Here is a 27,248-nt window from a genome sequence, read left to right on the forward strand (position 1 = left end):
TATGAACATAACGATATATACCCCTCGTTGAACCCAAATAATGTACTATTGATGGTGCGCTTTGGGTTCTTCTGGAACTCCTGTGGAATAAATGTTTTGTTGTAGCGCACTGTACCAACATATGCGGTCTTCCTCCTCAACAAAATACACGCCAAGTCAAGAGTGGTAAAGAAATTATCCGCGTATATAGTACGGCCAGCATCTAAATATTTTTCCACAAGATAAAGCACTACGTTCTGCCCTTGGTTTATCTCCCGTTGTTGGTTTGACAGTTTTCCAGAATATATCATTCCCTTCACAGGATAATAACTCTTTGAGTGGCATAACCACCATACTTTCAAACCATACTTAGCTGGCTTTGACGGAATATATTGTGTGAAGCGGGTGCGGCCTCCCGTTGTTGGTTTGGCAGCTTTCCAGAATATATCATTCCCTTCACAGGATAATAACTCTGTGAGTCGGATAACCACCATACTTTCAAACCATACTTAGCTGGGTTTGACGGAATGTGAAGCGGGTGCGGCCTCTGTAAGGGAACAACTGTTAGGGCTTCATGAGGAGTGTAAGCTGCTGCCAAGATATGTTGCAACATTTCCCAAATGTCATCAATGGTCGCAGTTTTGCTGTTAATGAGTCGCTGTTGTCGAGTGTTTCCATTGTCGAATCGAATAAATTGCTTTATACACATGAAGCCATCGTACGACAACGTAGCTTTGTATATTGGGCAACACGTCGCGTCCCATAATTCCATAGCTGGTTCATGGTTTGATCTTGTGAGTCCAGCATACAAAAGAATAGCTACAAAGGCGTCAAACTCTTTCACTGTCACTGTCCATGCAGCTGTAACCTCCCTGCCTTAACGATTTGTTTCACGTAGCACTAAGTGTATTATTTCCTCTATCATGATTGAACGCATTATTGTATAGGGGTCGTGTTTATCGCCTGTTGGTCCTGGTTTCTTTCTTCGGAAGTCGACCACGTTATGATAACGAGTGCGTGATGTTGGTGGTGCTTTTTTACTCCATTGGGTGCCATCTTTACCAATATAGTAACTTTCATTCGTTTCCTGTCCATCATTTTGTCCTTGAGTTTTGGTCTTTGTGTTCAGAACAAGTAAATTATGTGTTGAAGCAATAAAAAAAATTATAATGATGCCCAAAAACATGCATTTATTAGTGAAATTCAGTACAAGGTCCATACGGACCTATTCACACGTCCGCGTACTATTCTCACTAAAACCTCAATAACTCCTAAAGTAATGAAAAGATGCGCAACAAAATACTCTTGGAATACAGATTAACTTTGAGTTGGGTTGTAGTGGCCTAAGTAGGAGTAATTTCAGTTTGAAAAAGCAAAAAGTTCCCTAGGGACCTTCTCACTCATCGGTGGATTAAGTTTGGTCTATAATTTAACCAAGAATCGTCTTACAAACGAACAACGCTTGCAAATTGTTGAATTTTATTATCAAAATGCGTGCTTTGTTAAGAAAGTTCATCGCTCGCTTCTTCCATTAAGCGACGAAGCTCATTTTTGGCTCAATGGGTAGGTAAATAAGCAGAGTGAAGATCAGCCAGAAGCATTGCAAGAGCAACCAATGTCACAGTTTGGTGTGGTTTATGGGTTGGTGGCATCATTGGACCGTGCTGCTTCAAAGATGATGCGAATCGTAACGTAACTGTGAATGGCGAGCGCTACCGTGAGTTGATTTCCAACTTTTGTTTTGCCCAAAATGCAAGAGCTTGACTTGCATGATATGTGGTTTCAACAAGACGGTGCCACATGCCATACAGCACGCGTAACAATGGACTTATTGAGAGGCGAGTTCGGTGAAAATTTTACTTCACGTTCGGGAGCGGTCAATTGGCCGCCTGCGGTTAAACGCCTTTAGACTATTTTTTGAGGGGCTTTGTTAAAGCTCATGTTTATACAGATAAGCCATCTTCAATTGACGCATTGGAAGACAACATTGAAGCATTTATTGGCTGAAATGTTAGAAAGAGTATGCCAAAATTGGACTTCGGGTATGAACCATTTGAGGCGCAGTCACTGTTAACATTTGCATAAATTAAATGGACCTCACTATCGATTCAAATAAAGATAAAGATTTCCTGCATTTTTCTGAATTTTATGTGTTTTTTTTTAACTGTCCTATAGCTCTTGAAAAATCACCCTTTATATAAAGAGCTCCGTGACTGACTGATTGACAGATCACCACTCAGCCCGAACGAGCAAAGCTAGAATCGTGAAAATTTTCACGAATGTGGGTTTTGTGTCAAAGGCGCGTGGTAAGACGGATTTTTATCATATTCGTACGTTTAAGTACTAAAAAGTACCAATAAGTTCGAAATGTTGAATGTTTGCCCAGCGCGAACGAGAAAATCTAGGAAAATAAATTAGGGCTCATATTAAAGAGTGTCTCGAAAAAATATAATTTGGTGAAAAACTGTTGCCACAATAGTACCAGAAGTGGGAGAAATAGTACGATTAGTGCCGCAATTGGTACTATTTGGTACCTTCTTTACGGATTGAGCTGGAGCTCTGAATTTTGGTACTTAGGCACACTATGACAATTAAAGTTGGGTGCCTATATGAGTTTTTGGAAAATGGTACATTTAGGTGCTAAAAATGTACGAAATGCATGAAAATTGAATAGGGCGAACAGATAGAGCTAAAACAAGGGTTGGGAAAAAATGTGGAGAGTTGTTCTCGAAACGACAGAAAACGAACGTTAAGTACCGCATTTGGCACAATTTGAAACTAGAGCTCGGAAATTTGGCATGTAGATACAACTAGAAAATATTTTTTTTAAAAATTTTTACATTTAGTACAAAAAAGATCAAAATAGTACAAAAGAGCTTATCTTCGTCCATAGCGAACGGTGAGAGCTAGAATTAAACAATTTGTTAAAAATGATCGTGATCTTGAAAAAATTAAATATTCGGTAACAAATCGTGCCAGAAGTGGAATAAAACGTACGATAGTGCTTTAATTGGTACTACTTGGTACATTCTCTACTGATTGAGCTAAAGTTTTCATAATTAGGACACAGTTACACCTTGACAGTATATATTGGGCAATTAGGGGTTTTCTTGAAATTCGTCTATTTATGTAGGTACTAAAATGAATATACCCCCACCCTTCGGTGGTGGGTATCAAAATAAAATGTTTGCAGAAACAGCAGTAATGTCTGCTTTCCTATGGAATATGAAAATCCTATGCATCAGAATCCTGACCCACCTGGGTTTCATATGAAGCTAGGTCATCAGGTCGATGATAATGAACATGGGAATATACCGCGAAAAAGTTCGAATTTGTCCGATATGTATTACTTATATACATTGAAACAAATCACGACTGCACGTTCAAAAGTACTTTGGAACCCTTTTCTCGCACTTAATCGACTATGCTCTCGGCTCTGCTCGGCGTTCACTATATTCTACACAGCTTGTTTGCACTTGACCAGTTTTATCGCCCTGACAATCTTTATAACATTGACAACCTTGAGTCAGAAAGGGAGTAAAAGCCGCTTAAGGAAACCTCTATTTCCGAGTTTGGATTTCTACATAAAAATCCGAAGTAAGGTACGTATGTTCCAATCCTTAAATTTAACCCAAATGGAATTAAATTTAGGATCTTGTGAGCCCAATTGTTGCTGTCTATGGAACACTATCATTACGTACATATAGCACAAGGCCTCTGTGGGATATGAAAAGAGATAGAGTGTAATACCCTGGAATGTGAAAATCCTGTGGATCAGAATCCTCACACACCTGGGATTCATATAAAGCGAGGACATCAGGTCGATGATAATAAACATGGGAATATGCCGCAAAAAATTTCGAATTTGTTCGATATAAATTTTTTCTTTAAACAAAGTACATATCAACAATGCAAACAAGCGCGAATAAACGCTTTGAAACTCTTTTCTCGGGCTCAATCGGCTTTGCTCTCTGCTCGACATTCAATATGATCTACACAAGCTCATTTGCACTTGACCAGTTATATCGCACTGACAATCTTTATAGCATTGACAACCTCAACTCGGCTTTCAGCGCGCCATATGTTCGATTTTGTTTACATTTGGGATCCTCGATATCCTTGCTTAATAGGTCCAGATCGGTTCGGATTTGTATATAGTATATAGCTGATATATTGGGTTGCCCAAAAAGTAATTGCGGATTTTTTAAAAGAAAGTAAATGGATTTTTAATAAGACTTAGAGTGAACTTTAATCAAATATACTTGTTTTACACTTTTTTTCTAAAGCAAGCTAAAACTAACAGCTGATAACTGACAGAAGAAAGAATGCAATTGCAGAGTCACAAGCCCAATTACATTTTGGGCAACCCAATAGTAAATACCGATCCGTCGATTCAAGGTTTAAAGCCCATAAAAGTTGAATTTATTAACCGATTTCGCTGAAATTTAGCATAGTGAGTTGTCTTAGGCCCCTTGACAATCGCACCAATCGTTACCAATTCGGTAATATTTGGATATAGCTACCATATATGCCAATCTCCCGATTAAGTTCTTGAGCCAATAAAAGCAGCGCCTTAATTACCCGATTTCATTGAAATTTGACACAAACGGCTACATTAGGCTCTTCGACATCCATGTTCAACATGGCCCAGATCGGTCAATATTTGGATATAGATTGCTCTCCCGATTTAAGGTCTTGGAGCTGTAAAAGGTCCTTTTTTTCGCCCAATTGTGCTGAAATTTGACACAGTGGGCTGTGTTAAGCTCTTCGACATCCGTGTTCAACATGGCCCAGATCGGTCCATATTTGGATATAGCTGTCATATACATAGATCGCTTTCCCGATTTAAGGTCTTGAGACTAGAAAAGTCCAGTCTTTTCCCAATTTTGCTGATTTGAATTGAATTTGGCACAGTGGGCTATGTTAGGCTTTTCGATATCCGTGTCCTATATGGTTCAGATCGGTTTATATTTGGATATAGTTACCACGCTAATATACCTATCCCCCAATTTAACTTCTTAAGTCAGAAAAAAGAGTTTTTAACCGATTAGGGAGAAATTTGGTACAATGGGGTACATATTCTCTCCGAACATGATGGAGATCGGACTATATTTAGATATAGCCGCCTTATAGATCAATTTTCTGACTAACTGCCTTTAACAGTGAATTGAATTAGGGCACTCGACGTCCGTGGCAAATTTAGTCTAAATGGGACTATTTTCGATACAGCTGCTGTTAGTTCATAAGTGATTCATTTGTCACCGAATTTTGACGAAGTTTAATGTTTCTTTGTTTTCATTAAGTTTGAGTTTCTTTTTTCATATTTTTTTATTTTATTTGCAATTTTTTTTGATATTTTTCTAATTATTTACGTATTCTTCTTATCTTCATAAACTTCAAACTCTGGACAATAATAATAAAGTTAAGTATTCCGATTTGGCCCATTTTATCATTTCTTCGAATCACGTTCACACCTTTTTCTACGAAATACATGGAGAGTCATTGTCCTCATAACAAAGAAACAGATAGATATAAAGCCAGTTACTTTGTTTGTCGTCATTTCATTAAGCTGTGGAACGACAAAAAAACAGTTCTAACATCCGTTTTAACCCTTTTCTACACAGTAGTACAGTAACACATCCGGCCATTCTTGCCATCATCTGTTCCTTTGACACTTAAATTATGTCATATTCCCATTTACATGCAAGTAGGCTGTGACTGTATTGTAGCACTTGTTGTTGGCAATGTCTGCTATCCTTGTGTGAGTATGTATATGTCAGTGGGACGATGTGTGGGTTTCTTGTAATTGTTTTGACATGACATCGTTTTACTAACATGTCATCGTCCTTATTCCAATAAAAACGACAAGTGCTTTTTGTTATTAGTTTCTCATTGTCCTATCACCAATACCACCATTGCCAGCAGCAACAGTAGCACCAGCACCAGAGCCAACCACACACTACGCTAGCTAGCCTTGTGTGTAGTAGGAGGATTCATATCAACAAGTTTTATTATGACAGGATAGATAAAGGCAACAGTGTTGCCATTGAGAAAAGTGAAAAAAAAGAAAAATAAATAAAAAGGAGTGAGGTGTGTCCGGTCCGGATTATTTTGAAGAAATCAAATTCCGTATTTATTGAGGCTTCTAAGGGTTCAGGGCTATAACGGTTGGCTATTATTATTTATGGGTTCAATCCCATGGCTGCCGATTGTACGCACCGTGTTGGGCCGATGGAATCCCCATTGGCAAGGTCTGCCGGCTCAGCGTACGTGTCTCGTCATTTTTTCGTCATGGGTGAGGCACATCCCGGAGTGCCTTCTCCGTACGCTTCTGGCCCATGCCGAAATTGAAAAGAACCCCGGACCCTGGTTCTGTTCGGTTAGCCAGAAACGCCTCCATCATTGGTCGGTGTCGGTGGGGTGTAACCGGTGCATGTACCCATTTCCGATCGTCACACTGAATATGTTGCAAGGTGCTGTGCGAACATAAACCGCAGTGGCTCACAAGCGTCGTGGTCGTTGCCTTCTGCATCCTCGTCGTCGGACTATGTGACCCCCCGACCTCTCCCGTGCGGCAATATACGCAACAGCAGTATCCCAGCCTCAATATTGCCAGGCCAGTGCCAGGAAGTGTATAATTTTTGCAATTGAATTACAACGGTCTCAGAGGCACGATCGACGAGGTAGTGCATTTTATGAGTCGGAAGAACATATTGGTTGCAGCGATCCAAAAGACAAAGCTGACCAACGCCTGCAACTTGCACAGTTGTCATGGATACAATGTACTACGTAAGGATCGGTTAAGGAATGGAGGTGGAGATTGACCTTCGTGATACACCATTGCGTGCAGTATAGAGTCATTCCGCCTGCGCCTGGCGCTAGTAACTCCTACATGGAATGAATGGGGTGAACAGGCCACCGTAGCGCAGAGGTTAGCATGTCCGCCTATGACGCTGAACGCCTGGGTTCGTATCCTGGCGAGACCATCATAAAAAAAAGATTTCAGCGGTGGTTTTCCCCTCCTAATGCTGGCAACATTTGGGAGGTACTATGTCATGTAAAACTTCTCTACAAAGAGGTGTCGCACTGCGGCACGCCGTTCGGACTAGGCTATAAAAAGGTGGCATCTTATCATTGAGCTTAATCTTGAATCGGGCTGCACTCATTGATATGTGAGAAGTTTGCCCTTGTTCCTTAGTGGAATGTTCATGGGCAATATTTGCATTTGCAACAGTCAGGTCCGATAATGCCGAGATGGAGCTACACATACCCCCGGTTGGTGGCTGTGTTTCAATTAACGGCCAGACTTAAATGCCCGTCATGAGTGGCCACAATCTGGCCATGATGGTCTGGTTCTAGGAGATTTTAATGCGCATCACACTTGGATTACGGGGAGGTGTAGCAGTTCGCCAGACATTTCCATTGCATCCTCTGATCTCCTGAGTGACGTATGCTGTCATTTCTTTGGGATCAGACCACCTCCCCATAGTTTTCACCATCGACCTACCACCTGACTTCATAAGCTCTGAGCGCCGGTCGTTTATCAATCAGAAGAAGGCCGATTGGCCTGGCTTCAGAGAGTACACATTTCTTTGGGATCAGACCACCTACCCATACTTCTCACCAACGACCGACCACCCGACTTTATAACTCCTGAGCGTCGGACGATTATCAATCAGAGGAAGGCCGGTTGGACAGGCTTCAGAGAGTACACCAATCGCCGCTTCAGTGAACCAATGTGCTAGTTGTCGAGAGGAAATTTCGAGACTTCATTAATATCGCTTTATACCAGCCGGTCGAATACCCCAAGTGCGGACCAATTTCCGGGCGCAGGCAGTGGTACTCGCAGACGAGCGTGATGGGATTCTTTGCAAGATTTTCACTAACCCCAGAATCAGTGAGCTGAATCTGGAAATAAACAGGATAGTCAACGAACATAAGCGGAATTTGTGGCTGGAACACTTCAATGTAACTTAGGCACCAGTTTAGGCAAGTTGTGGTTTACTGTTAAGTCACTCGAGAACTCCGGTAGAAGAGATGGCAGGACCTAAGTCACTTTTGGCGATAGTGACTGATCCGAAGAGATGCCCGGGTTGTTCAACTGTCAATTTATTGTGCATGCCGTTAGTGACAGGGCTGGGAGTAGAGCCATTCGTCGCACCCGTGGTTTCAGAGCCAATAAACATGCATCACAATTTACCGTGGGCGAAGTTACGAATGTAATCCGTAGCGCCAAATCATCCAAGGGCTTGGGCCCCGACGGAATCTCTACACAGATGCTGAAGAATCTGGATCTACCTGCAACTGAGTACCTTACAACTGTCTTCAACCTATCTTTGAACACTCTAAAAGTTCCTGATGACTGGAAGATGGGCAGAGTGATCCCGCTACTAAAGCCAGAAAATGACCCGAGTTTGGAGTAGTCGTACAAACCGATCTCCCTTCACTCACCAGTAGCCAAGACGCTTGAGGGGCTACTCCTTCCGAACCTCGTTGGAGAATTTTCATTTGCCGAGCATCAGCAAGGATTTCGAAGACTGCATAGTACAACAACTGCTTTGCATGCCATCACCGCACACATCTGCCGTGGCTTCAATCAGCCAATGTAAATTTTGCCCATGAACATTCCAACCATCCATTCTAAGGAACAGGGGCAAACTTCTCACATATCAATGAGTGCTGTCCGATTTTAAGTTTTAAGCTCAATGATAAGGGACCTCCTTTTTATAGCCGAGTCCGAACAGCGTGCCACAGTGCGAAACCACTTTGGAGAGAAGATTTAACATGGCATAGTACCTCACAAATATTGCCGGCATTACGAGGGGAAAACCACAGCTGAAAATTTTTTTTCTAATGGTCTCGCCAGGATTCGAACACAGACATTTAGGGTCTTAGGCGGACATGCTAACCTCTGTGCTACGGTGGACTCTAATCCATCAGCCCAGGCCATGTAATAGGTCGGTCCGCGTAGTACTGGACCTCTCCAAAGCATTCGACACGCCAATGCCAAACATCGTCCCTCCAGCCAGTCCTGAAACTCTGAGTCGCGAATTATCTGTGTGGTCGCCAGTCATTTGTGGAATTTAGGGATAAGAAGTCAAAGAACCGCATAGTGAAACAGGCAGTTCTCCAAAGCAGGGTGATATTTCCGGCACTGTTTATCCTATCCTCCATTCCACACCCTCCAGACGGCATAAAGATCATATCATATGCTGATGATTGTACGATCATGGCACCAGGCCCTGGACCCAACGAAGACATCTGCGTTAGGTTGAACGTCTACCTCAACGAACTTGCCTCATATTTCGCTGCAAGAAATCTGAACATGTCTGCCACCACATCTATGACACGCAGTGGAATAATATTCATATCAGTCAGAATGCTGCCCTTCGAACTGCGACGGGCTGTCTCCTCAGTTCTCATGAGGACCACCTCCATCAGGAGACAAAGATCCTACCAGTGCGAAGACATAACTACATGCTGACTAAGCAATACCTTTGGGGCTGTTGGCGCAGTCATCATACAGATCATCAGTTTGTGGATAGGTATCCTCCACCCAGAAACCTCAAAGTGGATGTTGTTGTAGTCACATTTTCGTGTGGAGGTGGCGATGCTCGTCAAGCTCCTGTATGTGAGCAAACTCGTTCCGGTTCAATGGACCGATCGCCACGGGAACAAGGTGGCCGTTGGTTGTTTAGAGTCACCAATAACTCGCCTTGTCATATCGAGCATCATAGGCACTTTGTATTTGTGCAAGAGCCGGGACCGTCCGGCCTCTCACTCTCCGCTCATTACTGCTGATTGTCCGCTATTGCCGTTGCATCTACTCCGTATGGAGCATCCCACTATCCGCCACCTTTGAACCGGTGGGTCGCAGCTAAGCTTCTCTTGACAGCATTGACCAACACACAGATCGGACCTCAATATTCCAGCCTGTGTGGTGCTCACAGCTATCCCGTGCCGGGAGGATGATCTTCATGACCTAGAGCGAGAGGTTCAGCGCTACAAGAGAGAACCTTTAGATCAAGCGGTATATCCAGCGGGTCTGGACAACATTCATGGAGACACGGTAGCAGTTGCGGTATAGAGCTACCGAGTGAGTGTAGTCCTTGGGGAACGACCTCCTCCCATTACACCTAAAGAAAGTGACCTCCCCCGGCCAACCAGAGTAGTTCTTGCTAAGTTTCTTTCCGGCAGATGCAGCCACCTCAACTCCTACAGATCAAGGATTGATGCCGACTTGCAAGACCATGGACCACACGTCACCTGTTTAACTGCCCAGCCAGACCCACTGGACTCAGACCCAGATCCCTCTTGACGCACCTCATCTTAAGCGCGGATTTCCTGGATCCGGAAACTCAACAGAATGAAGCTGACTTAAGAAAGAACACAACAAACTGCTACAAGAACAACAACATGGTTGTTTTTGTTGTAGCCACATTTTCATGTGGAGGTGCCAAGAGGCACCACCGTGCCGAGAGGTGGATCTTTATGACCTTTAGAGCGTGAAGTCCAGCGCTACAAGAGAGAACCTCTAGATCAAACGGGTCTACATAACATTCTTGCAGACACGGTAGCAGTTGCGGTAAAGAGCTACCGAGTGGGTGTACGACCTCCTCCCATTGCAGCTAAAGAAAGGGACCTCCCCCGGCAAACCAGAGTAGTTCCGGCTCAATAACATTGCGGCAGATGTATACGCCTCAACTCCTACAGAGCAAGGATTGATACTGACGTGCAAGACCGGGGACCATACAATGCACGTCCCCTGTTAAACTGCCCAACCAGACCCACTCGACTCAGATCCAAATCCTTCTAGACGCTCTAAGATGGGGTTAGTCGCAAAGTTCCTGGATCTGGACACTCAACAGAATCAAGCTGACTTAAGATAGAACACAACAAACTGCAAACAACCATGTTGTTGTTGTTGTAACCACATTTTCATGTGGAGATGGCGGTCCTCGTCAAGCCCCTATTGGTGAGCAAGTCGTTCCGGTTCAAAGGACCGATCGCCGCGGGAACAGGGTGACCATCGGTTATTTAAAGTCGCCAATATCTCGCCTTGTCATATTGAGCATCATATGCACTCAGTATTTGCGCAAGAGCCGGTGCCACACGACCTCTCACTGAGACTCTCCGCTCGATACCGCTGATTGTCCGCGACTGCCGTTGCAGCTACTCCGTGTTCACTATCCGCAACCTGTGGACACGCCCGTTAGCTCGCAGCTAAGCTTCTAGTGACAGCAATTAACACCACGCAGATCGGACCTCAATGTTCCAACTTGTGGGGTGCTCACAGCTATCCCGTGCCGTGACAACAACATGGTGAACGGCCCGTATTTGCTGTGAGCATTTTTCATCCAAATCGGACAGACCTTGCGTATTCTAGGGGCTCAAACAGTCAAATCTGGGGATGGTATTATAAGCGAGCTTTACTTTTTTTTTAGTAGCGGTATTGGGGCCACTGTTCCTCAGAAGTTAGCGTGTCCGCCTTTGACTCTGAACGTCAGGGTTCAAATCGCGGTGTGAACACAAAAAAAAGTTAGGAGGGGTTATCTCCTCCTGGTGCTGTCGAGTCTTGTGAGTTATTTGCCTATGGTAATCAGCCGTTTTTTACTTCTCTACTAAGTGGTGTCTGTCTCTGCGACAAGCCGTTCGAACTCGGCAATAAAAAGAAGATCCCTTATCATTGAGCTTAAACTTGTATCGCACAGTAGTTATTGATAAGAGTGAAGTACCCCCACTACTCGCTTCTGGAGCAGTAGGGATACGGACTTGTACAGCAACGTAGGTCTCTTAGTAGCGGAATATTATCGCTTCCATACTCGAATCTCTTATTCCATGTGAAGAAACAAAAAATGGCAACTCAGCAGGTGAATATCGATGCATTAGTTGTTGCCGATGCGACAATATGCTTAAGGGTCACGGGAGGCTATTAGTCTGCTATGGCAGAATTCTAATTTTATTGTTTCTTTTGTTTTTATCCTGCAAGGCGGTTGCCTTGTCTCCATTAATGCTTTGCATTGTTGTTACGTTTTTTCCATGACGCCATGAATTCAATTTATCTGTGTCTGTCTGTCTCTGGCTGCGTGTATGTGTGTGTGGCAAAGGATTAGTTTGTCTCTTCTTTTGCGCCTTATGGCACTGAGATTCTTGTTGCATCGATGTCGATGTCGCCGTTGCCATTGCCCCAAGGGTCAATAGTTTTTACTGAACAAAGTCTGTGTGTGTGTGTGTGTGTGTCAGGGGGTTGTTGGGGTTTATTGTCTTCGCTATTTGATTGACTTATTGCATTGTTTTTCTATTTGGACTCTTTATTGTTTTGCTCAACAAAGTGGACGTTTCAATGGTACAGTCTAATCTACTTTCAAGGTACAAAAAGATTTTCATTCTCTCACTTTCGCGTGATTTCTTTTAAACTGCTATGGCAGCCAGAGAGGTTTTATTGTTTTGTCTTCCCCACTGACTGTGGAACGTAAGTGTGCCACATCCTCTTAGGATGTTATACAAGTAATGCCACTTATCTTGATGTCTTATACACTTTCAAGGGTGCATACCAATCAATGCACTTTAGCATGAGAAGCAAAAAGGTGGCAGGAAAAGAATGCAAAATTGTTAGTTCTTAAACCAAAAGTTCCTCTGAAGGACAACTCAGGTGGATTTATTTACATCCAAAGCATAAAGTACAGACTTTGGGGACACATTTTTGAAAACACCTGCAGAGTTTTTAAATTGTAAAAAAAATGTAAATAAAAAAATTTGAAGAGAAGATATGTTCTCGATGTAGAAAAGGCTTTAATAGTTCTCAGAAAGATGTTCAAGCTTTAATAATTTTTTTAATTATTTTTACATGGAACTAAAATTTTTTGTTGATATAGTCTTATTTATAAATTTTTCTCTTTCTTTTTCATTTCAGATATTCCAGACATTCCTGATGATATCAAACACTTGAAAAGTTTACAAGTCGCTGATTTCAGTTCGAATCCAATTCCAAAATTACCCGCAGGCTTTTCACAATTAAAAAATTTAACAGTTTTAGGCTTAAATGATATGTCACTAACCACGCTACCGGCAGACTTTGGTTGGTAAGTAAAATAACCATTCTTAACTTTTTTCAGATTTAAAAAAAATAATGGTAATAAGAAACAATTAAGAACGTGCTAAGTTTGGCCACGCCGAATCTTATATGCCCTCCACCATGGATCGGATTTGTCGAGTTCTTTGCGCGGTATCTCTTTTTAGGCAAACAAAGAATAATGAATAAGAATTGTTATGCTATTGGAGCTACATCAATAAGTTAGTGTGGGTCGGTTGGTATTATAAATGGGCCAAATCGGTCCATGTTTTGATATAGCAGTCATATAAACCGATCTTGGGTCTTGACTTCTTGAGCCTCTAGAGGGCGCAATTCTTATCCGATTTTATTAAAATTTAGCGGGTAGTGTTTTGGTAGCACTTCCAACAATTACGCTAAGTATGGTTTTAATCGGTCCATATTTTGATATAGCTGCCATATAAACCGATCTTGGGTCTTGACTTCTTGAGCCTCTAGAGCATGATATGTTTTATTATGATTTCCAACAACTGTGGTCACCGTACCGTTAAAATCTGTCCATGTTTTGATATAGCTGCAATATAAACCGATCTCGGGTCTTGACTTCTTGAGCCTCTAGAGGGCGCAATTCTCGTCCGATTTGGCTGAAATTTTGCACAACGTATTTCGATATGACTTCCAACAACTGTGCTAAGTACGGATCAAATCGGTTCATAACCTGATATAGCTGCCATATAAACCGATCTTGGGTTTTGGCTTTTTGAGCCGCTAGAGGGCGCAATTCTCATACGATTTCGCTGAAATTTTGCATGAGGTGTTTTGTTACGGTTTCCAATAACAGTGCTTAGTATGGCGCAAATCGGTACATAACCTGATATAGCTGCCATTTAAACCGGTCTGGGATCAGGACTTATTGAGCCTCTAGATGGTGCAATTCTCATCCGATTTGGCAGAAATTTTGTACAACGGCTTCTGCCATGACCTTCAACATACTTGTCCAATATTGTCTGAATCGATCTATAGCTTGATACAGCTCCCATATAAACCGATATCCCGATTTAGCTTCTTGACCTCCCACAAGGCGCAATTCTTATCCGAATGAACTGAAATATTATATTGGGTTGCCCAAAAAGTAATTGCGGATTTTTCATATAGTCGGCGTTGACAAATTTTTTCACAGCTTGTGACTCTGTAATTGTATTCTTTCTTCTGTCAGTTATCAGCTGTTACTTTTAGCTTGATTTAGAAAAAAAGTGTAAAAAAAGTATATTTAATTAAAGTTCATTCTAAGTTTTATTAAAAATGCATTTACTTTCTTTTAAAAAATCCGCAATTACTTTTTGGGCAACCCAATACAATGACTTCTACTATGGTCTTCAACATTCAATTCATTTGTGGTTCGAACCGGACTACAACTTGATATAGCTCCAATAGCATAGCAGTTTTTATTCAATATTCTTTGTTTGCCTAAGAAGAGATACCGCTCGTAGAACTCCACAAATGCGATCCATGGTTGTGGGTTCCCAAAATTCGGCCCGGCCGAACTTAGCATGTTTTTATTTGGTTCTTATTCAACTTTTTTAATTATTTTATGTGTACTGTGATGATTTCACTACAGCCGGCATTTGTTGTGTTCTTATTGAACAACAATAAATTCTCTAAAACCCATATCCATTTATCATCATAATTATTCTCTTCTTATTCATAAAATCTATTCTTCTTTGTTTCAGCTTAACACAATTGGAATCGCTGGAATTGCGTGAGAATCTCTTAAAACATTTACCCGAGTCCATTAGTAGATTAACAAAACTGAAACGCCTTGATTTGGGCGATAATGAAATCGAACAACTGCCACCTTATTTGGGTTATTTACCAGCTCTCCAAGAACTTTGGCTAGATCATAATCAATTACAGAAGCTACCCCCAGAATTGGGACTCCTAAGCAATTTGACATATTTGGATGTATCCGAAAATCGCCTTGAAGAGATACCCAATGAAATCAGTGGTCTGACGAATTTAACCGATTTGGATTTGGCACAAAATCTATTGGAATACCTACCGGATGGTATTGCCAAATTGCATCGTTTGACGATCTTAAAATTGGACCAAAATCGTTTACAAAGACTCAATACAAATATTGGAGAGTAAGTAGAAACAAAAATAAATAAATTAGAGGAAAAAATATAAGAATGGAGGAAAAATGTTAAATAATATCAATGGAAAGAAAGTACTTTTAAAGAATATGTTCTTAAATTAAAAAAGTGAATAAAATGTTTTAAAATGAAAAAAAAAAAAAACATAAAAAGATATGAAGCACTCCTAAATTTAATATATTTTATATTTTTATATTTTTTATATTTTTTTTATATTTTTTCATATATTTTTTACTATGTATGGAATGAGGGCACACTAATTTTGTCATTCCGTTTGTAACATAACGAAATATTGATCTAAGACCCACCAAAGTATATACATATGCTTGAACGTCGTGGCATTCTAAGTCGAGTTAGCCATGTTCGTCCGTCTGTCGAAAGCAAGCCAACAAGGAATAAAGTTAGGCACTTGAAATTTTGCATGACTACTTCCTTTAAGTGTAGGTCAGTTGAGATTGCAAAATGGGCTATATCGGTTCATGTTTTGATACAGCTGCCATCGAAATCGATTTCGGAACTTGACTTCCTGAGCCTCTAGAGGGCGCAATTCTTAGCCCATTTGGCTCTAATACATGGTCCCACATTTGGATATCAGATTCGTATTTTACTCCCAAATACCTTTTCTTGAGCCCCATATTGCGATGGTCAATAAATAATTGCTGTTTGTGGAGTGTTTTTGGGAAGGGGTAGACCCCCAGAAAATTTGTCTCGAAAAAAATGGATACCAATTTCAAGCTCTACTCCACAATACTTTTCATTTGAGCCCCACATTGACCTGGTCGGTAAATATGCCCGATTTAGGTGTGTTTTGGGCAGTGGGGTTGTCCCCCAAACACTTAGCCCTGAAAATAAATCAGCATCTTGCTCTACTCTCTCAATATCATTTATTTGAACCCATATTGCCATTGGACTCAAAGTTGGATATCAAATTCGTTTTCTAACCTCAAATACCTTTCATTTAAACCGCTTATTGCAAAAGTCAGCAAATAAGTCCGCTTTGTAAAAAGCTGCACTCTCTTTAAGACCATGAAGCCATGGTGAGCAAATACATGCTATTCCGGGGTTGTTATGGGGGTGGGACGTGACCTAGACAGTTGGTTCCGAATGTTGATATTAGATTCATGGTCTGCTACAAAATACCTTTCATTTGCGTCCCATATGTGCATAGTCAGCAAACATGTCCGGTTTGGGGGGTGTTTTGGGGAATGGGGTGGCCATTCAGTGACTTTCTCTGAAAATATATATCAGCTTCTTGTTCTACTCTAAAGTCCCTCTTGTTTGATCCCCATATTGCAATGGTCAGCAAATACATCCTATTTGGGTTGAATTATAGGATGGGTTGGCCCCATAGAAACTTTTTCTCGAATATTGATATCAGATTCTTGGGGTACTTGCAAAGACCCCCTTTCGTTTGAGCCCCCTATTGCTACGCTCGTAAATTTGTGCTCTTTGGGGGGTGTTTTTGGAATCTGATATCAATATTTTCCCGAATATTGATATTAGATTCGTGGGGTATTTCCAAAGGCCTTTCGTTTGAGCCCCCACTATTGCTACGCTCGTAAATTTGTGCTCTTTGGGGCGTGTTTTTGGGGAGGGGCGGCCCCCAAAACACTTAGTTCCTCATTTGGATATCACATTCGTATTCTACACTCAAATACCTTCTGTGTGAGCCCCCTATTGCTACGCTCGTAAATTTGTGCTCTTTGGGGGGTGTTTTTGGGGAGGGGCGGCCCCCAAAACACTTGGTTCCTCATTTGGATATCATATTCAACACTCAAATATCTTCTGTGTGAGCCCCATATTGCAATGGTCTGTAACTAAGTCCTGTTTGGAGGTGTTTTTTAGGGAATGGCGGCCTCCCCAACACTTGGTCGCACATTTTGATATCAGGTTCGTATTCTACTCGTAAATGCCTTTCAGTTGAGTCCCATATTACCATGGTCGGTAAATATGTTCGATTTAGGGGTGTTTTGGGGGTCGGGGAGGTCGGGGAGGTCCCCCAAACACTTAATCCCATGTTTGTTTATCAGATTCGTATTCTACTCTTAAATACCTTTCATTTGAGACCCATAATGTTGTGATTGGTCTATATATATATATTTGGTAGGTTTTGGGGTGGGGCGTTCCCCCTAGAAACTTCATTCGAAATTTGGATACCAAATTTTCGTTACTATAAGAGAGAACACAAAATTTCGCTTAAAACGCACCACCCATCTTCGCGATCTAGATTTTCTGAAAATAATGGTAAGTGGGAGTGTAAATCGCCACACCCATCTCCGAGATCTGGCGTTTATGAAAATAGGGTAAGGGGAGGCTCCGCCAATTAAAGTTTGGATGTTAGATCTACTTCATTATCTTGGTTTTAGTGGTGAATTGGAGTAGGCAAACCCTTTGCCCCGAAAGTAGGTATTAGATTCATACTCTACTCCCAAAAACCACATTTGAGCTACAGGGGGAGTTTATGAGATGAGTCGTCCCTGAAACACTTGGCTTTAAAACGGATATCAGATTTGAGCCCCGTTTTGCCATAATCCACCAATATGTCCAGTTTGAGGGGTATGTGGGGTGGGGCAGCCATCCACGCACTAAGCTCCGAAAAATATCAGCATCGTGCTCGAATGTTAAATTTTTTTTAATTGTGGCGCAATTGCAATTGTTTTAGGGGAAGTTTATGGAGTGAGATTACCACCAAACACTTCCTATCAAAATTGGATATCAAATTTGTTTTCTACTTTCAAATATCTATTATTTGAGCCCCTTATTGCCATAGTAGGCAAACATGGCCGGTTTGAAGGAAGTTTGGGGGACGGACCCTGAAATAATATCAGCATTATGCTAGATCACGATTTTGTTTGAGCTCTATAGTGTTAAGCATTTTGAAGGATCAAGATATACGGGGCAGCGGGTCTCATTCTGATTCACACTAATTAATTTTGTTTGTATTGGTAATCTACATTCAAAATCATATTTCAAAGCTACCACTTGGGATAGAAAATTTTGAAGATCCGCAGGTTCTCCTGTGACTATCCCAATTTGAGGGTAAAAAGTGTACCCTACTACCAAAGACCTTTTATTGCAGTCCTATTTTATCCTGATCGGCCTTCATATAATATTTTTAATTACTCTTTTTTGGGCAGGAGAGGTACAATATATTTTCGGTCGTTCAATATATTCTCGGTCGTCCTACATGACAGTTTGGTGTTGTTTTTATTGGGAGGAAACATCTATGAATAAACTTGTATGTCAGATTTGCACTCTACTTTTAAATACCTTTCATTTGATACCCATGAAGCCCAGAGTGGTGAAAGAGTCCTGTTGGGATTTTTGGATGGTGGGAGACCCCCTCGAACACTTTGGGTGAAATTTATATACCAAGTTCGTACTCTACCCTTGAATACCTTTCGTTTGATACCCATATTGTCCCAATCGTTAAAAATGTTCATGCGGTGGGGTTTTTGGGGATGAGGAGCCCCCTCAGACATCAAGGAATACATTTTTATGTCAGATTTGTACTCTACTTTTAAATACCTTTCATTTGATACCCATATTGCCCAAATCGGTGAAAGAGTCCTGTTGGGGGCATTTTGGGGTAGAGGCTGCCCGATCACTTTGGGCGAAATTTGTATATCAAGTTCGTACTCTACTCTTAAATACCTTTCATTTGATACCCATATTGTCCCAATCGGTAAACATGTCCGTCCGGGTGGGTTTTGGGATGGGGTGTTCCCCCAAGGTTTTTTGACCATAAGGTATCATACAAAATTTCGATTAAATCGATGCACGCATCTCCGAGATCTGGCGTTTTCGGAAATTGGGGTATAGGGGAGGATCTTGATATCAAAAAATGTAGTAACCTATTTTCATCGGGGCCCAAATTCCATCATCTGTGAAAATTTCAAGAAAATCGGTTCAACCGTTTTTGAGTCTATACGGTACAGACAAACAAACAAAGCGCAATAATTTCATTTTTATATAATAGATATCGATATAAATTAACAAAAGCATATATATTACCACAAACTTTTTCTTGCCATTTTCTTAAAATTTTCTAATTTTTTTTTAATTTTCTAATTTTTTTTTAATATTTCTACCTTTCAGCTGCGAAAATATGCAAGAACTTATACTCACCGAAAACTTCCTATCCGAATTACCAGCCTCCACTGGGCAAATGACAAAACTGAGCAATCTGAATGTTGATCGCAACGCCCTCGAATATTTACCCATCGAGATTGGCAATTGCAGCAGTTTGGGTGTCCTCAGTTTGCGAGACAACAAATTAAAGAAATTGCCCCCAGAGTTGGGCAATTGCAGTGTCTTGCATGTCTTGGATGTGTCAGGCAATCAATTGCAATATTTGCCATATTCTCTGGTGAATTTACAGTTGAAAGCAGTGTGGCTGTCGGAAAATCAGGCACAGCCGTTGTTGACATTTCAACCGGATACGGATGAGGAAACTGGTGAACAGGTGAGTGTTGTTGTCTATGTGCTCTTAACGTGTGCAGTGTGCAAACCCACATAAGTGTATAGTGTAAGAGGAAGTGAATGTGAATGTGAAGAGGTTTTATATTGCAATTGGCATGATGGAAAATATAAAGTAAAGGATGGGATGTTGGGAAAATGCCCACATTTTTAACAACTCATTGCAGCCCTGCTGAGAAGGCGTTGTGAAGCTAGTGGATATATCACCACAGCCCAGAAAAGTAGAGCTGAGAGCTAGACGTGCCCCATCTGAAATGCAAAGTTCCTGCCCAACCGGCTAAAGCCAGAATCATGACATTTTGCGCGAATGTTGTTCTTGGGTCATAGGCACGGGATAAGGCTGAATTTGGTGATATTCGTACTTTTAAGTACCAAAAAGTACGAAATGGTACATTAAGTACCGCAATTGATACTATTTGGTACTTTCTTTTTAAATTGAACTAGAGCTCTGAATTTTAGAACTTTGGACACTATGGCAACTTAATTGGTCGACTATGAGAGTTTTTGGAAATTTGTACATTTGGGTACTAAAAAAAGTACCAAAAAGGTACGAAATAGGTAAACTTTGTACAGGGCGAATGGATGCAGGTAGAACTTTAAAGTTTGAGTTAAAAGACACCTGGTGCTAAAGGATGCGGGTGAAAAGAAAAAATGGAGAAATAGTACTGGTGGCGGGAGAAAACGCGGTTTTAGTAACGCAATTGGTACGATTTGGTACCTTCTTTACAGATGAAGCTAGAGGTCTAAAATTTGGCATACAGGTACAGGTACTGCTAGGAAAAATATTATGGGTGACTATGATCTTTCGTACATTTTGGTACCAATATTGATGCCATTTGGTACTTTCTGTGCAGATTCAGCTAGAGGTTTGAAATTTGTCATACAGGAACAGCTAGGTAAAATATAATGGGTGACCATAATCTTTTTAAAATTCGTACATTTTGGTACCAAAATTGGTGTCATTTGGCACTTTCTGTGCAGATTCAGCTAGAGGTCTGAAATTTGTCATGTAGGTAATACTAAGAAATATATGATGGGTGACTAAATGATTTTTTTTCACAATTCGAACATTTCGGTACTAAAATGTGTAATATTTGGTACTTTGCTTATATACGGAACTAGAGGTCTAAAATTCGGCATACAGGTACATCTAGGAAAAACATTATGGGTGACTAAATGACCTATTTAAAATTCTTACATTTTGGTACCAAAATTGAGGCCGTTTTGGTACTTTCTTTACAGATGGAGCTAGAGATCTGAAATTTGCCATACAGGTACAGCTAGGAAAGATATTATTATGAGTGACTATGATCTTTTAAAACATTCGTACATTTTGGTACCAATATTGGTGCCATTTGGTACTTTCTGTGCAGATGGAGCTTAAGGTCTGAACTCTGGCATGTAGGTACAACAAAGAAATACATAATGGGCGAATAAATGATATATTCACCATTCCCACACTTTGGTACCCAATTTGGTACCAATTGAAACTTTCTTCATAGATGCAGCTAGAGGTCTGATATTTGACATGAAGATACAGCTAGGAAAAATATTATGGGTGACTATGATCTTTTTAAAATTCGTACATTTTGGTACCAACATTGGTGCCATTTGGTACTTTCTGTGCAATTTCAGCTAGAGGTTGAAATTGGGCATGTAGGTAAAACTTAGAAATATGTGATGGGTGACTAAATGATTTTTTCACAATTCGAACATTTCGGTACTAAAATTGGTACTATTTGGTACTTCGCTTATATACGGAACTAGAGGTCCAAAATTTGGCAAATTGGTACAACTAAGAAATTTATGATGGCTGACTAAATGATCTATTCGAAATTCGTACATTTTGGTACCAAAATCGGTGCCATTTGGTACTTTCTGTGCAGATTAAGCTAGAGGTTTGAAATTTGTCATACAGGAACAGCTAGGTAAAATATAATGGGTGACCATAATCTTTTTAAAATTCGTACATTTTGGTACCAAAATTGGTGTCATTTGGCACTTTCTGTGCAGATTCAGCTAGAGGTCTGAAATTTGGCATGTAGGTAAAACTTAGAAATATGTGATGGGTGACTAAATGATTTTTTCACAATTCGAACATTTCGGTACTAAAATTGGTACTATTTGGTACTTTGCTTATATACGGAACTAGAGGTCCAAAATTTGGCAAATTGGTACAACTAAGAAATTTATGATGGCTGACTAAATGATCTATTCGAAATTCGTACATTTTGGTACCAAAATCGGTGCCATTTGGTACTTTCTGTGCAGGTTCAGCTGGAGGTACCATTTTGTACTTTCTGTTCAGATGGAGCTTAAGGTCTGAACTCTGGCATGTAGGTACAACAAAGAAATACATAATGGGCGAATAAATGATATATTCACCATTCCCACACTTTGGTACCAAATTTGGTACCAATTGAAACTTTCTTCATAGATGCAGCTAGAGGTCTGATATTTGACATGTAGATACAGCTAGGAAAAATATTATGGGTGACTATGATCTTTTTAAAATTCGTACATTTTGGTACCAACATTGGTGCCATTTGGTACTTTCTGTGCAATTTCAGCTAGAGGTTGAAATTGGGCATGTAGGTAGGTAAAACTTAGAAATATATGATGGGCGACTAAATGATTTTTTTTCACAATTCGAACATTTCGGTACTAAAATTAGTACTATTTGGTACTTTGCTTATATACGGAGCTAGAGGAGCAATATTTGGCATGTGGGTACAACTAAGAAATATATGTTGACTGGCTAAATGATCTATTTGAAATTCGTACATCTTGGTACCAAAATTGGTGCGGTTTGGTACTTTCTGTGCAGATTGAGCTTGAGGTACCATTTTGTACTTTCTGTTCAGATGGAGCTTAAGGTCTGAACTCTGGCATTTAGGTACAACTAAGAAATACATAATGGGCGGATAAATGATCTATTCACCATTCCCACATTTCGGTACCAAATGAAACGTTCTTCATAAATGGAGCTAGAGGTCTGCTATTTGACATGTAGATACATCTAAGAAATATACGATTGGTGACTAAATCATCTATTAGAAATTTATGAATTTTGCAACCCACATTTTGGTACCAATTGAAATTTTCTTCATAGATGGAGCTAGAAGTCTGATATTTGGCATGTAGATATAGCTAAGAATTATACGATTGATGACTAAATCATTTATTAGAAATTTATGCATTTTGGTACCGGAAATGGTACTTTCTTTACAGATGGATCTAGAGGTCTGAATTTTTGTACAATTGGGAAATATACGATGGTTGACTAGACTAAATCCATTTTCTCGTATATTTAGGAACTCAAGCGTACAAAATGGCAATTTCTTAACGGAGTGAGCTAAAGCTCACAAAATTGGGATGAAGTACACCTTGACTATAAATTTTGGATGACCAGAAGATATTTTTCGAAATCGTACATTAAGGTACAAACACATACAAAATTGAACTCAGAATTGGGATTCATTTATATCTTGACAAATAAGTGGGCGATGATTTTTGGGTTTTCGGAAGCCGCACACTAAAAAGGGGGTATCAAAAACGGGGGTGGCGAAGCAGAGCTTCTATTTATATAATAAAACATTCTTAACTAGTGATTACTAACTTAACCTACAGCAAGAACAAACATAAGAGGAGAATCCTCTTGTTCCTTAAAAGGATATTCTTAAGAAAATTTTTAATTTTAAATTGCCTCAGTATCAATTAAACATTCCATCATGCCAAAACATTATAAGTGTCCACATTGAAAGCATTTTTTCTATGGTTGAGATAATTTTTTATTTACTTAACAACTATTCAAAGTTTTTGTTTGATATAAATATTGACTTAAGCTATTGAAGCCTTTTATATTAAGCATTGCTTTTAAATAACCTTGTATTATTTTTTGTCTCATTCTCTTAGGTCTTGACATGTTATCTACTGCCACAACAGGAATATCAACCCATTACACCCGGTATGTAAAATTAAAAGAAATAGATAATCTTAGTATTTTTTTTTAATTCTTTTTCCCAAACCATTTGGCCTACTTTTAATTTGTGTGTTTTTGGTATCCAATGTCATTAAGCTTAGTTTTAATTTTTTCGCGTGTTTAGGGATTTCCATTTGAAATTTTAAACCTCAGTCAATGAAATTATCGCTCTGCACAATTATTGACTATCGCTGGCATTGCATATCTTTTTTTTTTTTGATTATTTCTTAAGTGTATCAATTACATGACCTAAAGTCTTTGCAGCACCAACGATTGATAGTTGAAGAACCTACGGTTTTTGTTTGTTTCCGATTGCATCATTTTCCAATTTTGTTTGTTTTCTTGCTTTAGTTTTTTTTTTGCTTTTCTGTTTATTCATCATTAAGCCATTTGTGGAATCTTATCATAGTAGGCTGGCAATGTTAGTGGTTTTAACACCATTTGCGATCGATTTCATTCCTTTTTTGCCGGCTCACAACGTCGATGAGATATTATTACTTCTTATCTTTGTATGTTTGTTTGTTTATGCGCCATAGTTCCGCATTGACCAGCACTACATTCCTCATTGATGTCAATCGCCATTGAGGCATGGTGATATTTGATAATTTATTGAAGGGTATTTCGAAATTTTGCAGACCCCACAAATTAGGCCTTATTCACGCACTTTTTTGTGTGTGAAGGGCAATACTGCACAGTGGTCTAGAATGGAAACATTTCTATGGCAAGCACTGTAGGCAACCATCAAAACCTTGAGCCTAGACATGATTCAGTGTTTTGGCCTGCCTTGATATCAGCAAAAGAAATCTAAGGACAAATCCTCTGAAACAGTCATTTTCAGACGAACTTTTCTTAGAATCGCCTGTCTCAGCATCTGCACATGACATATTCGTCTACATGGAAGGCACTCTTGCTGCCAAGGAATATACATTGGAAGTAATTCTTGGCAGTGAGGCTGCCATCAACAAACCGATGTCTCTAGGACCGTAAATGAGCTGAAAATTCCAGCCATTAAAGTTATCGTAAGAAAATTTCATGTTGACTTACCAGAAGGATTAAGTCTCATTACTGGCTGGCATTTTTATATATGGTACCCATCAAATTCGGAGATACCGCCTTCAAGCCTTAATTTGCTGTTTAAGCCGCTACTGCAGGGGAAAAAAGCCTTATAGTGGGAAGTGATGCTAATGCCCATCATAAGATATGGGGATGTTCGAATATCAATGTAAGGGGTGAGGTATTTTTCGAATATATGAAAAGGTGATTTTTATAGGAAAGTAAAAAAAAAAATCACATAAAATTCAGAAAAATGCATTAAAACTTTATTTGAATCGATAGTATGGCCAAATAATTTAATATTTGAAGATTATTTCATGCAAATGTTGACCGTGACTTCGCCTGAAATGGACTAAGCCAATCTCAGTCCAATTTTTGGAATACTCTTACCAACATGTCGGCCGGTATCTCACGAAAAAATGCTTCAATATTGTCTTTCAATGCATCAATTGAAGTCTATATAGACATGAACTTTAACATAGCCTCACAGAAAATAGTCTAAAGGTGTTAAATCGCTCGAGCTAGGCGGCCAATTGAACGGTTCTGAACGTGAAATAAAATGTTCACCGAACTCGCCTACCAATCAATCCATTGTTACACGTGCTATGTGGCATGTGACACCATCTTGTTGAAGTAACATATCATGAAAGTCAAAAAAGTTGGATATCATCTTACAGTCATGTTATGATTCGCGTCATCTTGAAAGAAATACTGTCTAATGATGCCACCAGCCCATAGACCGCACCAAACTGTGACCCACCACCGGATGGGGGTATACTAATCTATTCACCCCGTTTGAAACACTGTCGAATTCACGATAGCGGTTGAACGCGTAAAGCTAGTCGCTTGAAGTTTTGCACATGTAGGTCGTAGTGGATTGCAAATGGGCCATATCGGTTCAGATTTGGATATACTATATACTATAGAAGATATACTATAGCTTCCATATAAACCGATCTCCTGATTTGACTTCTTGAGCCCCTGGAAGCGGAAATTTTGTCCAATATGGTTGAAATTTTGAATATATTGTTCTGTTGTTATTTTCAGCAACTGTGCCAAGTACGGTTTTAATCGGTCTATAACCTGATATAGCTCCCATATAAACCAATCTCCCGATTTGATATCTTGGGCCCTTAGGTTAGGTTTAAGTGGCAGTCAGACTCACTTAGACGTTTTCGTCCATTGTGATACCACATTAACAAAAGAAGGAAAATGCCTTCTAGTTCCTACCATTGAACCATCCAGATCGCTTTCAAAAGACCAATAACTTGCGAATGTTCACATCGGCTAAATCAGACAGGTTCACAAGAAATGAGAACCTAAAGTGGAACTTCTAACTTCTTCTTCCTTCCTTCTAACTGCTTGTGCGGACACACACAGAAGGTGTTCTATAGTCTCTTCTTCTGCAAAAGTCGTTGCTGGCAACCTTCAGTCTGTCAGCATGTTTTCCGATTAGACAGTGATCTGTCATCACGGACAAATTGACTGCGACGTCTGTTCTAGCCAATGACAGCACAGCAGTAGACCTCTTCAAGTCTAGATGAGGCCACATAATTTTGGAATGCTCACAGCCCCTTCTTTGTGACCATCTATCATTCGTTGCCCTTCGGACCTGGTCCTAAAAACTTAGCTTACATGTCGCTAGAGGTATACCCACAGATTCCAGTGTCCCTGGAGTGTGTAGGGTAGTTCGTAGTCTTGCAAGCTCATCCGCTTTATAATTCCCTGGGAAATATCTGTGGCCCGGCACCCAGAACAGGTGATTTTTTAACTGTTCAGCCATCTCGTTAGTAGATATGTGACAGACGAGGGCGGTTTTTGTGTTCAGAAATATGTTCTCCAGGGATTTAATGGCTGCCTGGCTGTATGAGAAGATATTTATGCCAATCGTCGTAATGACATTATATCTTTGTAATTTCACCTCTTCCTTAATTGCAAGAATCTCTGCTTGATACACACTGCATTGGTCGGGTAACTTCTTCGATATGACCAGTTCTATATCTTTAAAGTACACCCCAAAGCCCACATGGTCGTTTAGTTTGGTATCATCCGTATAGAAGTCTATGTAACTTCTGTTACCAGGGATATCGTAGTACCAATCGGTTCTATCAGGAATAGTGGAACAGTAACTTTTATCAAAAAGCGGCTCAGCTAGGGGGTAATCCACACTGCCTGGAACACCGGATATTGTATCAAGGATAACACAGTGTCCGTAGCCGCCACATGACCAATGAGAAAGCTCCCTTAACCTCACAGCAGTGGTCGCAGCAATTTGCCTAGCCGATATGATTTTAGTGCATCAGATGGTGTCGTCCTCAGTGCGCCTGTGAAGCACAAATAAGGTATGCTTTAGATCCGTTTGAGTATTGAGCAGTAGATGGACTTTTGAAGCGCCGTCCACCAGACCACCACACCATATAGCATTATAGGTCTGACAACTGCAGTATATATCCAATGCATGACACGCGGTCTAAATCCCCAATTTTTGCCAATGGCTCTCTTGCAGGTGTATAGGGCAAGAGTGACCTTTCTTGCCCTTTCCAAAAAGTTG

The 27,248-nt window shown here is 40.3% G+C and overlaps 1 protein-coding gene across 14 annotated transcripts in view; it reads left to right on the forward strand.

Moving 5' to 3' along the window:
• LOC106081822 (protein lap4) overlaps positions 1-27,248 on the forward strand; it is a 704,386-nt gene that overhangs the window by 190,873 nt on the left and 486,265 nt on the right. For all 14 annotated transcript variants that reach the window (XM_059364098.1, XM_059364099.1, XM_059364100.1 and 11 more), the window contains exons 4-7: positions 12,893-13,061; positions 14,761-15,174; positions 19,282-19,648; positions 23,578-23,629. In XM_059364098.1, the coding sequence (XP_059220081.1) occupies positions 12,893-13,061; positions 14,761-15,174; positions 19,282-19,648; positions 23,578-23,629 (1,002 nt within the window). The remainder of the gene's footprint in view (positions 1-12,892; positions 13,062-14,760; positions 15,175-19,281; positions 19,649-23,577; positions 23,630-27,248) is intronic.

This window comes from Stomoxys calcitrans, chromosome 2 (genome assembly GCF_963082655.1).
Source record: "Stomoxys calcitrans chromosome 2, idStoCalc2.1, whole genome shotgun sequence".
Classification (NCBI taxonomy): Eukaryota; Metazoa; Arthropoda; class Insecta; order Diptera; family Muscidae; genus Stomoxys; species Stomoxys calcitrans.